The sequence below is a fragment of the Limulus polyphemus genome, unplaced genomic scaffold, assembly GCF_000517525.1.
Source record: "Limulus polyphemus unplaced genomic scaffold, Limulus_polyphemus-2.1.2 Scaffold7186, whole genome shotgun sequence".
Taxonomy (NCBI): Eukaryota; Metazoa; Arthropoda; class Merostomata; order Xiphosura; family Limulidae; genus Limulus; species Limulus polyphemus.
In genome coordinates this window covers 4,333-19,760 of record NW_013672796.1, presented here as the reverse complement: position 1 = coordinate 19,760, position 15,428 = coordinate 4,333, and the positions used below count along the sequence as shown (strand labels likewise).

Genomic DNA, 15,428 nt, shown 5'->3' with positions numbered 1-15,428 from the left:
AACTAAAGACTTCTTTATCCTAAGTTAGTTAGTCATATCTGTATCTGTGATAAAGAAGTCTTTAGTTGAGATGTGTAAGTTAGTTAGTCTTGAGATGTGGATAAAGAAGTCTTTAGTTTATCCGTTAAGTTAGTTAGTCTTCACATCTCAACTAAAGACTTCTTTGCTTTCCAGTCTAGCTCTTTCTCAGCTAATGAAGAATCGGCATATAAGGAGCCGAGATCTCCAATTCTCCTTCCAACTACAGTGTACGGTATCTTGACTCCTGTTGCCTCTTCGAAAGCTTTAATCACCTGCAGGACAGTGTAACCATGTCCTGTTCCTAAGTTGTAAGCCTAGATTACAGAGAGGTCAGCAAAATTCATTGGTTTGTAATTGTAGTTATGAGGCAGTACACTTACAAGTAAATTTCAGATTATCATGTTGAAAGAGATTCAAAAAGAAGATTAAGATAAAAAACATGGAATGCAAGGTTTTTACTAGTAAAACTAACAATTCTATAGTTAAGTATAAAAAAAAGGAATACAAACAGAACAAAATTCAATTAAGAAGATATTGCATCGATTTAATTAAAGGCACTGGTTACGAACAGAAAGTAAGTCTAACAGTTCTCAAATGCTAGATTATTACCTCATATTTAAAGAAAATATCCTACAGATTGTTCTGGTGACGGTGCTTTGACACCAAAACCTTGAGCTTCTCAGAGACTAACAGTTCTGGTTGAGTCACAAATTACCATTTTTAAAATTGTTTGGTTAATAAAGGCCACAGATTTTTTTATAGTAGGTGTCTGTGACTTGTTGGTGATAAATTGCAACAATAAATGGACAGCACACAGTCCACTTGTTTCAAAATAATATATTCGAAACAAGTTAAAAGTATGTACAAAAATTCGTTATCACAGTTTTATCCAGAAATTTAAATAATTGTTTCTTTTTCATCAAAGTCCACACAGGCTGGTTCAGTTACTTTAGAACCCAATTGACAAGATGACTTATTCTTCTCTACTCTGTTGTTACAATACAGTTTGTAATAATTACACTTTAAAAGTTGCCACTATACACACTTTATAGCTAAACTTACACACACTTTCACAAACATAACTTGCATTAACTTGGTCACCTACATATATATATACATTGCCCAATTGAGGCCTAGAATTTTCTACAAACTGTGAGACACTAGGATGTAACAATACTCACTTAACGCAATGATAAAAATAGAGAAGGTTGAATTACACAACAAATGATTCATTAACAGTTATGTAAGCAAACTTGCCTCAACTATCACTTCTAAAAATATCTTACTTTAATACTAACACAATATAAGCTAAATAATACTATCGTATTAAACTTAAAATGAAAAGTCACATATATCTAAGAAAAATGCAAATTTCAGACTATAAACTGCCAGCAAGCATTACCAGTTAGTCTTTAGCGTGATATTTGGCAATATCAACCAAAACATAAATAAACAAGCAGGTAGGGTTCTCAATTTAAAAGTGTGGGGGGAAAATCATGGAAAAAAATTACTAATGGCAAAGGGTAATTGTATGTCAATTTAAGTGAAAAACAAAACAAAAGCTCTTGTAATCAATAAAGGTGAAACCCATGGGTGACATCAACATGCAAACATGAAGACTTAGTGGTAACCAATATACTAATAATACTTCTTTCAGTTTGTTTTCTACGAGTTCTTAAAAACAAGACTGTAAACAAAATTAATAAACAAACACTCTGATGTATTCTTGTAATACAATATAAAAATTAGTTTTTACAAACTACATACAACAAGAATAATGCAATGTATATCAATATGTATTAATAGAGAATAACACACACTTGATAATTTATGTGCTGGAGCTTTCAGTTCGATGTATTTGTTACTTGTATTAATTAAATTTTCTCATTTTCTTGGTACTATTACTTATTTTAGGACATTTGTCAATAATAACTCTTCCACAAGCTACCTGTTACCCAGTCCTTCATGAAAAATTAGCAACCAGATGGACCTAGTTGTCAAAAAACACCTTAGGTAACTAAAAAAACTTAAAACACCATACATGTAATCAGTGCAGATTAAGAATCAAGAGTTCAATAGCGTTATTGATATCAGTTGTTTAAGATCAGGACAACAGAAACAGTACAAATTTAAAATTATAAAAACATTTAGAAAAAAAAAAGTTACTCAACAAATCCTACCAATTATTTACCTTAATTTGAATTTCTCATATTTTATAGCACATTTCAAACTTACCACACAGGTTTTCATCGCATCAAGGTTTTTAAGAACAGCCACATGACCTTCTGCAAGGTCCATCACATGTATGTAGTCTCTCATCCCTGAGAAAAAAAAAAATTTATTAATAACAACTGTAAAAGTTGGTGTGTTGTGCTGTAGTCTTGTAAAAACAGTTGTACCTTACGTATCTTATCCATAGCACCTGTGGGAAAAGTTGCTTCATTACATCATCTACATTATCCGTCACTACTATAGGTAGTGTTGACGTGGAACTCCAGTTACGTTATTCATTAATAGATCATGTAAAAAACACGAGGTCATCAACAAATGTATTATATTTTAAGGTCTGCAGGTAATTATCAAAACCTTGCGAGATAACACAGTTCACGTGTTTCCTGCTAAGAATAATATCCTGCTACTTGCCGATAAACATTCAAGAGGCTAGACAGATGCAATGAACCACATAATCCAACCTTAACCCTTAAGTGACAAGGTTTCACATCAAAAGATATTTTATATGTTATATGTTGGAAGTTATATTCCCTGTGACAAGGTTTCACGTTGAAGTTATTTAAACGTCATAGGTTAATAACCCTGTAACAAGGTTTTGTGTTGGAAGTTATTTAAACGTCATAGGTTAATAACCCTGTAACAAGGTTTTGTGTTGGAAGCTATTTAAACCTCATAGGTTAACCCTGTGACAAGGTTTCATGTTGGAAGTTATTTAAACGTCATAGGTTAATAACCCTGTAATAAGGTTTTGTGTTGGAAGTTATTTAAACGTCATAGGTTAACCCTGTAACAAGGTTTCATGTTGGAAGTTATATAAACTTCATAGGTTAACCCTGTAACAAGGTTTCATGTTGGAAGTTATTTACCTTAAATTAATATGTCTAAGTTAAGAGAAAAACCAAAGATGTCAGCTTTTACCTGTGCCATCAGGTGTATTGAAATCATTTCCAAACACTTGTAGCTCTGGACGTCGTTTGACAGCCACCTGGGAAATATACGGCATCAGATTGTTGGGTATTCCTTGGGGATCTTCCCCAATCTTACCAGACTCATGGGCTCCAACAGGGTTGAAGTATCTCAGAAGAATAACCTTCCAGCCCTAAAGTTGGACAATTTACTTTAGTTAAATGTGTCAGAAGACATATTCAGTAATACTTCTGTATCATTAACGAAACTGAGATCATTGTAAGGTAAAAATCCCACAAATAATAATTTACTTTATTATAAAATTAAATACTTTAAGATTTGGTAGAAATGGTATTTCACACAGTGGATACAAAGTTACAAGTTAGGTGCAAGAAAACTTGGTACTAAGTGAAGCCTAAAACAAGTGAACAACTAAGTGTTTGCCTGATTTTTCTTAGTTGTGTCGAGTTTTTCATTTACAAGATAAGCTGATGAACATATACAATCAGAATATTGCAAATAAAAAGAAAATAACTAACTCTTTAAGTAATGCATCATTCCATTTCATGAATAAAACTTTCTTCACAATATCCAGGTTGTTCTACTACAAGGTTAGCTGAGAATACTTACCTTAAAAAAATGGAAACCTCTTACGAAAAGTGTGAGTTTAGAACCAAGAACGGTAGTTTTTGGATGAAACAGAAAACTTCAAAAATTTGAGAAAGAGAGTGTTTTACAGATTACCTGCAACTAAAATGTGGTCAACTAGTCAATCGTTTCTGAGCGAAGCTGCTAAAACACTTATTTTCAAAACGAAGAGTGTTACAAAAACCTTTAAATGCTATCAATAATTTCTAATTTAATGAATTCTAAGAACTAGAAAAACATCCCAAAAACTTTAACAATTTTACATTTATTATTTAAGGTTCCAGTTTCAATGTTACAAAAAAGTACATTTTACTTGGTGTATGATACATAGGGGGTTCCAAAACTTTTTAATCATAAGCACTCCTTCTCTGATCATTCGGGTTCATACCTGAGGTCCCCCACACACACACACACACACCCAATGAATATATAAGTATTGAGTTTCTTCTCATTGCTGTATATTTGATATAGACTCCCTGAAACTTTCCTGCAGCCTCCAGTTTTGGAACCCCCACAACAATCCACTGTTAAAATATACTACAGCATTGAATTCTCAGGCTACTACATACATTTCACACATAAAAAAAAAAACAACTGGTTCCTGAGACAGTTTATTTTCTTAAGACTAAACACAGCCTCACTCTTTAAATCAAATATTTTTGTGACCCAATTTGTGATTTGTTAAGTATTTCCATGAAATTCACTCACATTTTATTTCTTCATAAACGAAATGAGAAAAAGTGCTTAAATTTTATTATTTAATTTTCCCTCCATTTGTTTACCACCCACAGGCAGGCGATACAAGTTTACAAGTCATTCGTTTAGTCAAATATTTATCGAAAATAAAGCACGGTAATAAAAAAAAAATCATCTTTTGATTGTTTGCTTTTTAAATCCATACATACATACATTTACACGTTTTAAGGCCCTTTCTATAATTATAGAAGAAACATTTAAAGTGTGTCAAAACTTTTACATACATACATTTACACGTTTTAAGGCCCTTTCTATAATTATAGAACAAACATTTAAAGTGTGTCAAAACTTTTACATACATACATTTACACGTTTTAAGGCCCTTTCTATAATTATAAAACAAACATTTTAAAGTGTGTCAAAACTTTTACATACATACATTTACACGTTTTAAGGCCCTTTCTATAATTATAGAACAAACATTTAAAGTGTGTCAAAACTTTTTTTTTTTCCAAAACCCATTTTCATACTTAACTTTTGAGAAAAATTTTATTTTCAGAAATAGTTTTCATAATAAAAACGTGATAAATGAAGCCATCTTGTTCACACCTATTGTTCAGTATTAACTGTAGACACACGCGCACGCGTACACAAATGCTACAAAACTGTCTTTACAGTGTTCAGTTCAGAAGTTTTTCCTTAAAAGAAGAAAAAATGAGATAGATAGGTTTTATTATTTAAATAATTATTTGATCAAAACTTACTTTCTCAGCACTAGCAACATCTTTCAGAATCTCTTCAATAAAGTATTTAGTTCTGCCGTACGGGTTTGTACAGCTTGTCCCTACCGGATGCTTTTCGTCTAGCGGGAGGTACTGTGGGGCACCGTACACAGTAGCTGAACTGGAGAAGATAATGTTCTTCACGCCAAACTTTTTCATCACCTTCAGAAAAGTAATACTCATTATCAGTAGTGGAAATGAAATATTTTACTTCTAAAACACGTTATTTATTATATATATATAGAAACACCTACACATACCTATCAAGTAACATCATTTTCTGTTTTTTTTATGAAGTATATTGACATACAACGGAAATTTTAAAAACAATTACTAACTGAATTCTCGCATATTGTTTGAATTAAACTTTCCCAGAAAAAGTGTACAGTTACCAACTACTAGTAAGTATATATATCACAATTCAATAGCACTGAAAAAAACGTTGTAATTCCCCTTTCTTACACAACATCGACTTTTTCTTACACAACTACTGAAAATGAGCTTCTGGGGAATGGTGGATTTATGTTTACAGAAAGTGATATGATCTCATCCATGTAAAAGTGCTTGCTACGATACTCTTAAGCTTGTTGCCTTTCTGTAAGGTTATTGTGCAGAGCTTTTGTATACAGGGTAATACAGAATTCCTTTTGAAGATAAATGTTACTGTAGTGACGGAACTTGTATTCTTTGGACTAAGGAACTGGAAACAGCAGGAACAACGTGACACCACAAAGTAACCCTAACAATTACATAAATCTATCCAACACTCCAACTAGTGAACTAAACTCGCACTGAAAAGTTATAGAAACATATATCAGGAACTGGTTACTATAAAAACTAGCACTGAAGAGTTGTATATCAGGAACTGGTTACTATAAAAAACTAGCACTGAAGAGTTATAGAAACGTATATCAGGAACTGGTTACTATAAAAAACTTGCACTGAAGAGTTGTAGAAACGTATATCAGGAACTGGTTACTATAAAAAACTAGCACTGAAGAGTTGTAGAAACATATATCAGGAACTGGTTACTATAAGAACTCGCACTGAAGAGTTATAGAAACGTATATCAGGAACTGGTTACTATAAAAAACTAGCACTGAAGAGTTATAGAAACGTATATCAGGAACTGGTTACTATAAAAAACTCGCACTGAAGAGTTATAGAAACATATATCAGGAACTGGTTACTATAAAAACTAGCACTGAAGAGTTGTATATCAGGAACTGGTTACTATAAAAAACTAGCACTGAAGAGTTATAGAAACGTATATCAGGAACTGGTTACTATAAAAAACTAGCACCGAAGAGTTATAGAAACGTATATCAGGAACTGGTTACTATAAAAAACTAGCACTGAAGAGTTATAGAAACATATATCAGGAACTGGTTACTATAAAAAACTAGCACTGAAAAGTTGTAGAAACGTATATCAGGAACTGGTTACTATAAAAAACTAGCACTGAAGAATTGTAGAAACGTATATCAGGAACTGTTTACTATAAAAAACTAGCACTGAAGAGTTGTAGAAACGTATATCAGGAACTGGTTACTATAAAAACTAGCACTGAAGAGTTATAGAAATGTATATCAGGAACTGGTTACTATAAAAAACTCGCACTGAAGAGTTATAGAAACGTATATCAGGAACTGGTTACTACAAAATAAAAGTTTTTTTGTATTTTTTTACTTCCATGCTTTTTCACACACACACCCAGTCTCCATAGGTTAAGGGCACTGTCTGATAAAATCAAAATATAATATTTAACTTCTGGATATGGGTTCTGGGCAAGTACATTAATTCCTTCCCCATTTTAACCATTTCTTATTAGGTTGATCAGGTTTTGAGATTTGATTTGAAAAGAAAGAAACGGAGTTCAAGGACGTTTATTTTCAAACCAGCAATGTTAACCGATTCCAAGTTCTTTAGAATTAGAAATACTTCTTCACAAAGTAAGACATTAAAAACCAGTTATAATTAACGGCTAACGGTTAGTATAATTAACGGCTAAGAGACGATACGCCACCTTAACAGTGATAATTACATGTAAGTGGCGAGCGTAAGTGACTCTGAATCTGCCATCTCATATCAATCCTCCGACCAATGGTTCTGTCAACGATGCTTAATGGTTCTATCAGTACATCACTGTAATAAGAGACTTGCACCAATTATACTCACCTCAACGAGATTAATGGTTCCCCCAATGTTGTTACGGTAGTAATCCAGGGGAATCTGACAGGACTCCCCCACGCTCTTCAGAGCAGCAAAATGTATAACACATTCCAATTTGTGCTACAAAAACAAAAAAATATATAAATCACAAACAGTTCTTGTTATACACACAAATATATACATATGTACGTAAACTCAGGTTCCCATCACTCAGCTAATCAAATCTTGGCCTCAAACACACGACTGTTTTGTAACTTAACTAGCCTCAGTGACACGATTGTTTTATGGCGCTTGGCATTTTTAGTATTCGTGTATAACAAAATGCACATCAATCACACATCTGTTTAGGAATTTGGTTGTTTAACAACTAGCTTATTTACTTTTCACAACTCCCTAATAAAATCTTATAACAATAATATACATACATACAAAGATTTTTAAGGTTTTTATCAAAACATTCTGCATGACCAAAATGAACATTCAAAACAAAGGAACAAAACATATATATAATATATGTGTGTGTGTGATTTCCCTCATATTATCAAATATAAAAATTCTCTTGATTACGTAAAAATAGTAATAATAGCAGTTTTGAACATATTCTTTTGAAAACCACTTACAAATATATTTGTGTGTGTGTAAATCAGTTATACCTTGGAAAAAATGCTTTCCAGGCTTTCCTTGTCCAATAAATCCATCTTATAAAAAGTTAGAGACTTTCCTGTAAGCTCCTGAACTCGATGTAAACTTTCTGGAATGGATCCATCCTTACCTGGAAATCGATACGTAACTTACACACTGGGAAACAGTTTACACAACAAAAAATGTTATTCCTAATGGGAATACCTAGAATCTTACGATCAACCTTACTAAGTTCTTTCTATATCATTCATCTAGCTCAAGTATCAGTTTAGTTTTACTGTTAGATTAACTAGCCATAACTTCAGTATTTGACACTTTTCTTTGTCTGTCCACTGATACACAAGTTACATGGAATAAATATTAGTGTTTTGTATGACTTACTAAAACACAACTGAACACCATTACGTGGCTTACTGAAACACAACTGTACATAGTCATGACTTACTGAAACACAACTGTACACCATTACGTGGCTTACTAAAACACAACTGTACACAGTCATGACTTACTGAAACACAACTGTACACCATTACGTGGCTTACTGAAACACAACTGTACACAGTCATGACTTACTAAAACACAACTGAACACAGTCATGACTTACTGAAACACAACTGTACACAATCACGTGACTTACTAAAACCCAACTGAACACAATTACGTGGCTTACTGAAACACAACTGTACACAATCACGTGGCTTACTGAAACACAACTGTACAGAATCATGACTTACTGAATCACAACTGTACACAATCACGACTTACCGAAACACAACTGTACACAATCATGACTTACTGAAACACAACTGTACACAATCATGACTTACTGAAACACAACTGTACATAATCATGACTTACTGAAACACAACAGTACAGAATCATGTGACTTCCTGAAACACAACAGTACAGAATCATGACTTACTGAAACACAACAGTACAGAATCATGACTTACTGAAACACAACTTTACACAATCATGACATACTGAAACACAACTGTACACAATCATGACATACTGAAACACAACAGTACACAATCATGACAAACTGAAACACAACTAAACTAGTGTTTAATGTATTGAACATCTAGCTCTACTCAACTAAATGAACTTGAAGTTTGATAATGCTATTAAAATATGCACGGTATATTTAAAAAATTGGAACACACTTTTGTTATACAAAAATGCAAGTGTAAAAAATAATAAACATGTTCAGGGTCCATCACTCCTTTTTATATTTCATATTGATTATCTGATCTACACATGTGGTCTAATCCATCTTGAATATCTGATCTACAAATGTGGTCTAATTCACCTTGAATATCTGATCCACACATGTGGTCTAATCCATCTTGAATATCTGATCCACACATGTGGTCTAATCCATCTTGAATATCTGATCTACAAATGTGGTCTAATCCATCTTGAATATCTGATCCACACATGTGGTCTACTTCATCTTGAATATCTGATCTACACATGTGGTCTAATCCATCTTGAATATCTGATCTACACATGTGGTCTAATTCACCTTGAATATCTGATCTACACATGTGGTCTAATGCACCTTGAATATCTGATCTACATATGTGGTCTAATGCACCTTGAATATCTGATCTACACATGTGGTCTAATGCACCTTGAATATCTGATCTACACATGTGGTCTAATTAACCTTGAATATCTGATCTACACATGTGGTCTAATTCATCTTGAATATCTGATCTACACATGTGGTCTAATTCACCTTGAATATCTAATCTACACATGTGGTCTACTTCATCTTGAATATCTAAGTTTTTCCTTGTTCTTATAAACATTTTTTTCCTCAAAACAGAGAGATGTAATTATTGGTGGCTTACTAATTAGTTAATTCACCTGAATAAGCTGTCTGTCATTAATTTGTTTTAGTTAGAACAAATTCTGTATTATTATCATGAAACCTTGAAACTTACACTTCAGGTACTTAATTGATACCTTTACTTTACCTTGACCATGTAGAGACTTTAGTGTAGAGTATCAACAGGTACTAAGATAACAATCACTTCTTACTCCTCAAGTTATTACACCTTTCACAATGTTAAACAAAGTCCTTTTTCTAATCATACTTCACGAACACAATCGATAGCAAAGAAATCGGGTTAGCAGTCTCCTGATAATGTACATTTTACCAAAAGCAAGCAATGTACAGAGGAATGGAGGAAAAACTTTCTGTGAACACATATAATGTTCAAATCTCTCTAAATCCCATCACTTGTCTTCTTCAGTAAGTCTACAACATTTTGAATAGTATATAGATAACTTGATATAGAAAAAAAAAGTAATTAAAATTAACTGGTTAAATATGCATTTTTATCTTTTTTTTTTTTATATACTGACTTCATAACTCACTGGGAAAGTCTGTCGATGACCACTGTGGAAAGTCTTGGATGTCACAATAAAATTTTAACCATTTTTTCAATAAACCACACTGTCCAAAAACGAATAACAGGAAGTAAAAAAAACCCAAAAGAATGAGCAACCCTTAAAATGTGGGTGTTGTATCAAAAACACTGGTAAAAGTACACATTATATTTAGCCACAGAACCGAACAGTTATCACGAGTTGTAATCATATTTAAAATGTTGCTACAGCTGCTCTGGGGAAATCTGGACTAGATATAATTTGTTTTCATGTGATTAAGTTTTTCAGAGATAGAACTGTTCCCATTCACTAATAACCTACTTATAGATGTACTCCTCCTTATGATAAGAAATGACATACTTTGGACACTACTATACATCGTTTTATGTCACGTAACAATGTGATAAAAATATCACTTGTTTTTGTCATGATTTTAAATGTTTAAAATTGCTTTTTTGGTTTTAATGTTATACAGATATTTAAACATCTACATCAAACAATACAATTAGTATTTAATAAAACTGTTTGAGGTTCTATAATATTTAATAAAGCTGTTTGAGGTTCTATAATATTTAATAAAGCTGTTTGAGGTTCTATAATATTTAATATAGCTGTTTGAGGTTCTATAATATCTAATAAAACTGTTTGAAGTTCTATAATATCTAATAAAACTGTTTGAGGTTCTATAATATCTAATAAAACTGTTTGAGGTTCTATAATATTTAATAAAACTGTTTGAGGTTCTATAATATCTAATAAAACTGTTTGAGGTTCTATAATATCTAATAAAACTGTTTGAGATTCTATAATATTTAATAAAACTGTTTGAGATTCTATAATATTTAATAAAACTGTTTGAGATTCTATAATATTTAATAAAACTGTTTGAGATTCTATAATATTTAATAAAACTGTTTGAGAGTCTATAATATTTAATAAAGCTGTTTGAGATTCTATAATATTTAATAAAGCTGTTTGAGAGTCTACAAACAACAAACATTATGAACAATTGGTGATGCAGTACAAACAACAAACAATATGAACAATTGGTGACGCAGTACAAACAAGTAGCTCTTAGCAACACAATTAACCTAAAAAAAAGTACTAAATATTTATTCATGGAAAAACAAATCTCAAAATTAAATTAATATTATTAAATATTAGCTAGCTTTATGACATACTTACAAAATTTATCTTTAAAATCATTCTTAATTACTAGTTTAGGAAACATTTGTAAAAGTATTGTTCTAGACATAACTATATATTCCTAATGGTTTCAGAAACTATGGATTTTAGGAAGTACAAGATAAGGGAAATGAACTACATATTAACTGATATACATGTGTTGAAAAAAAGAACTCATTGACTTCAGGATCCATAACACTGGTGGGGTACCACACGAATGGGTACTGACTTCTTAATGTAACACTTGTGACCAATTTATAAAGGTTTAGAGGGGCTAACAGTTAGCAAGTATGAGGTATGGAAATATGTTTGGTAACAATACTAGTTTTTTTTAGTTTTAGTTTATTTGAAATTTTTTACAAAGCTACACGAGGGCTATCTGCGCTAGCCATCCCTAATTTAGCAGTGTAAGACTAGAGGAAAAGCAGCTAGTCATCACCTCCCACCGTCAAGTCTTGGGCTACTTTTTTACCAACGAATAGTGGGATTGACCGTCACATTATAATCCCCCCATGGCTGAAAGGGCGAGCATGTTTGGTGGTATGGGGATTTGAACCAGCAACCCACAGATTGGGAGTCGAGCACCCTGACCACCTGGCCATGGGTAACAATACTAAAGCCCAGCTTAAATATTTCTGAAACCACCACACTGCCTCCCTCACCTCCCTAGTAATTAATGTAGATCTCATCACATTGGTTGACATCAGATCTAACTCCCTAAATGTACATACTAATTATTTGTATTCTCTGGCTTGTTAATAATAGCATCTAGACGTCTCGTGAATTTCAAAAACAACACTGTTTATGTTTTAAAACTAATTTTCAACTGATATCACTATCACTATAGGTTTTGTTAACAGAACAAAAGATAATAACCTGTTACTATAATAAAAATAAACGAGTTCTTCCTTCAACAGTTTAAAACTATATACTCGAGTCATCTCACACAATCATACAAATTTTGTACACATCACAGATAAAAGTATTCTGAATAAATCTGACAGTATATGTTAAATGAGACTTAACATAACAACCAGGTGAATGAAGAAAATACACATCACTGATCAATTCCTTAAACATCTGACAAAAAAATGTGTAATAGTAATATAATGTATTTCATTGGATCTGTGAATTATCATCTAAAGATCAGAAGTTAAAGAACTTTCAGATTCTGTAAACATTGCTGAATAAAAATATGAAAATCTAGGAATACCTAAAAGTGGCAGGAAAAACACTTTTGACAATTAAAAACGCAAGCCATCAGCAGTGAAAACAGATTAACAATAAGAGATTTTCAGATATATACCCTAGTCATCAAGTATCTGGTTTTTTTAAGTATATCTTATCATACCATGATAATAGGTTAACAATGATGAAAAAACTAAAAAAAAAATAGAACCTCCACCCTCCCAACTAGGCAACTCTCTGTTCTCCCCCCCCCCCTCCATCATATAATGAATTACAGAATTGAATCAGATATGTATGATAATACACTTTATTAATATACTACAACAGTCACTTATAGTAACACACACACAGCAGATAGCTGTTGTGTTTTCAACAGGTTTGACCTATTATCGCTTAAACTGGGGAAGTGTCAACACTGTAGCAATGATAGCTGGGCACTGAAATGTTTAATATTAGTTAACCCCTTGTAACGTGATAACAGTGAAAATCTTTTGGCCCACATAAAAAAGGAACGAGACATTGAATTGTTTTTCCAGCAAGTGGCAACCCTATGTGGTAACTGAAGAAGAATTTTTTACAGAATAAGAAACTTAACTTATTGCTTCTGTAGGCTCCAGGTAAAAACAAAGCATTTTACCTGGTATGGCATTAACAAAATTGTCTATAGCCACAACTTCATAGCCAGCATTCAACAACACTAGGATTGTGTGAGATCCAACATATCCAGCTCCACCTGTTACAAAAACCGTTGTCCTAAACATCTGTAAGAAACAAAAAAATTATAATAATAACAACATGCAAGTCAGTCAGAAAATGAGTTAGCCTATAACCACTTACTGTCCTCACAACTTAGAACTATAACCTTCAGAATATGATTAAATTTCAATATTTATACTTTATAAAACAAAAACAAAATTTACGTTAGCAAATAGGAAGGAAAAAGTTGTGTCTTAACTTTTGTTTTGAAAAATCAGTGTTTCTCTTGCTGTTTTGGTATTGATAAAATAATTTCTCATTGAAATACAGTGGAATCATTGTGGGCTTATGGTACGATTTCATATTTACGAAATCATAAATACATTGGCTTTATGCTTAGCAAGAAGAAAAACAAACTAAACTTAAAGAATTAAGCAATAAATCTAAAATCAAGAGTATAAATACATACTTTAAGAACTCACCTTCTTGTTCATACAATAATGTTATTTTAAAAAAGTATCAAATTAACTGATAAAACTAATAAAGAAATTTATAAATCTTATGAATCAAAACATTTTAAAAACTACTGGTGTAACAAAAACATGTAATATTATATCAATATGACACCAAGAAATAATGGCATAGAAAAGCATTGTTTATTTTACTGTTAAAGATATAATCAAACTGCAAGGTAAATAACATTTAGTTAATAAATTTAACAACTGTTACTTTTTCCTATTCAATACTCATTATTCAATCCATATTCATTCCTAAAACATTATTTCTGATTGCATATTAATAATTTTCCAATACATATATCAAAATTAAGGCTATTTGATATACTAGGTGTATGAATCAATAACAAACTTTGACATAAATATTAATCGTCAGAAAATTTTTAAGATGATAACATTAGATGTACTCAGAATTTTATAAACCATTCTTAAATTAATAATTTCATCATAATACAACACATTAAATAAACTATATGACGATAAAATAACCAATCTACCAATTAAAAAAAAATGCATGTAGAAATATAATCCACACGTAATCCAGTACTAGTTACTACCATTCTTATTAACTAATATAGGAAAACGTACCTTTCTCTAAGTTTCTATAATGTAGTTCACCTTCGCCTCTTATACATCAAAGACTCGAATGAGCCAACTTCACACAGACCGCTTCTTTTTACGGGTTATTATTGAGTATTGACGTTAGGGGACGTGACGTAAAACAGTTTAGTTTCTTCCGAAGTAGAGCAGGAAAGTACAAAATACACTATTGTGAAATGTTTTTCTAAGTAGGTTTATAATAAGTATAATAATACTATTACAACATCTAATTACCAAAAAAAAATCGGATTTGATTGGTAATACTAATAGTATTAGTAGTAGTACTACTACTTACTATAAAGTATAACTTAACTTTACACGTAGTAACTTACTTGCATGAAATCTTTCTCTCATCACTTTGATATCTAAGTATAACTTTCAGCCGAAAGTACTAAACTTTGAATAATTGAATGTTAGCATTATAGTTTATACCAACACAGTTATATTAAATTGGTAAGTTACTTTATAGATCAGTAGTTGTCATAGATACAGAAGGTCACCATTCAGGGTAAAATGCCCTCTGGTGGCACAAAAGATAAGCTAACGTGTGATTTATTATTTTTTTGTAAGCTTTTCGATTAAATTAGTCGTTTAAAATTATGCTTGTCTGTTTGCTTCGGATATTCCCGAAACATTACACAAGGGCTAGCCGTCCCTAACTTTGTACTGAGAGACAAGAGGGAAAACAGCTAGTCAAGAGTAACCACTGTAAATTATTGAATTACTTTGATTGAATAGTGGGATT

The 15,428-nt window shown here is 31.9% G+C and overlaps 1 protein-coding gene across 2 annotated transcripts in view; it reads right to left on the bottom strand.

Moving 5' to 3' along the window:
• Positions 1–15,175, bottom strand: part of LOC106474411 (UDP-glucose 4-epimerase-like) — a 20,874-nt gene extending 5,699 nt beyond the window's left edge. Inside the window, exons 1-9 of one of the 2 annotated variants that reach the window (XM_022402712.1) lie at positions 15,016–15,175; positions 14,672–14,816; positions 13,510–13,633; positions 8,111–8,229; positions 7,464–7,577; positions 5,268–5,447; positions 3,172–3,352; positions 2,257–2,342; positions 294–335 (exon numbers count right to left, since the gene is read on the bottom strand). In XM_022402712.1, coding sequence (XP_022258420.1) covers positions 294–335; positions 2,257–2,342; positions 3,172–3,352; positions 5,268–5,447; positions 7,464–7,577; positions 8,111–8,229; positions 13,510–13,633 — 846 coding nt within the window. In that variant the 5' untranslated portion in view covers positions 14,672–14,816; positions 15,016–15,175. The remainder of the gene's footprint in view (positions 1–293; positions 336–2,256; positions 2,343–3,171; positions 3,353–5,267; positions 5,448–7,463; positions 7,578–8,110; positions 8,230–13,509; positions 13,634–14,671; positions 14,817–15,015) is intronic. The other variant, XM_013935102.2, reaches the window with a different exon arrangement.
• Positions 15,176–15,428: the final 253 nt, after the last annotated feature.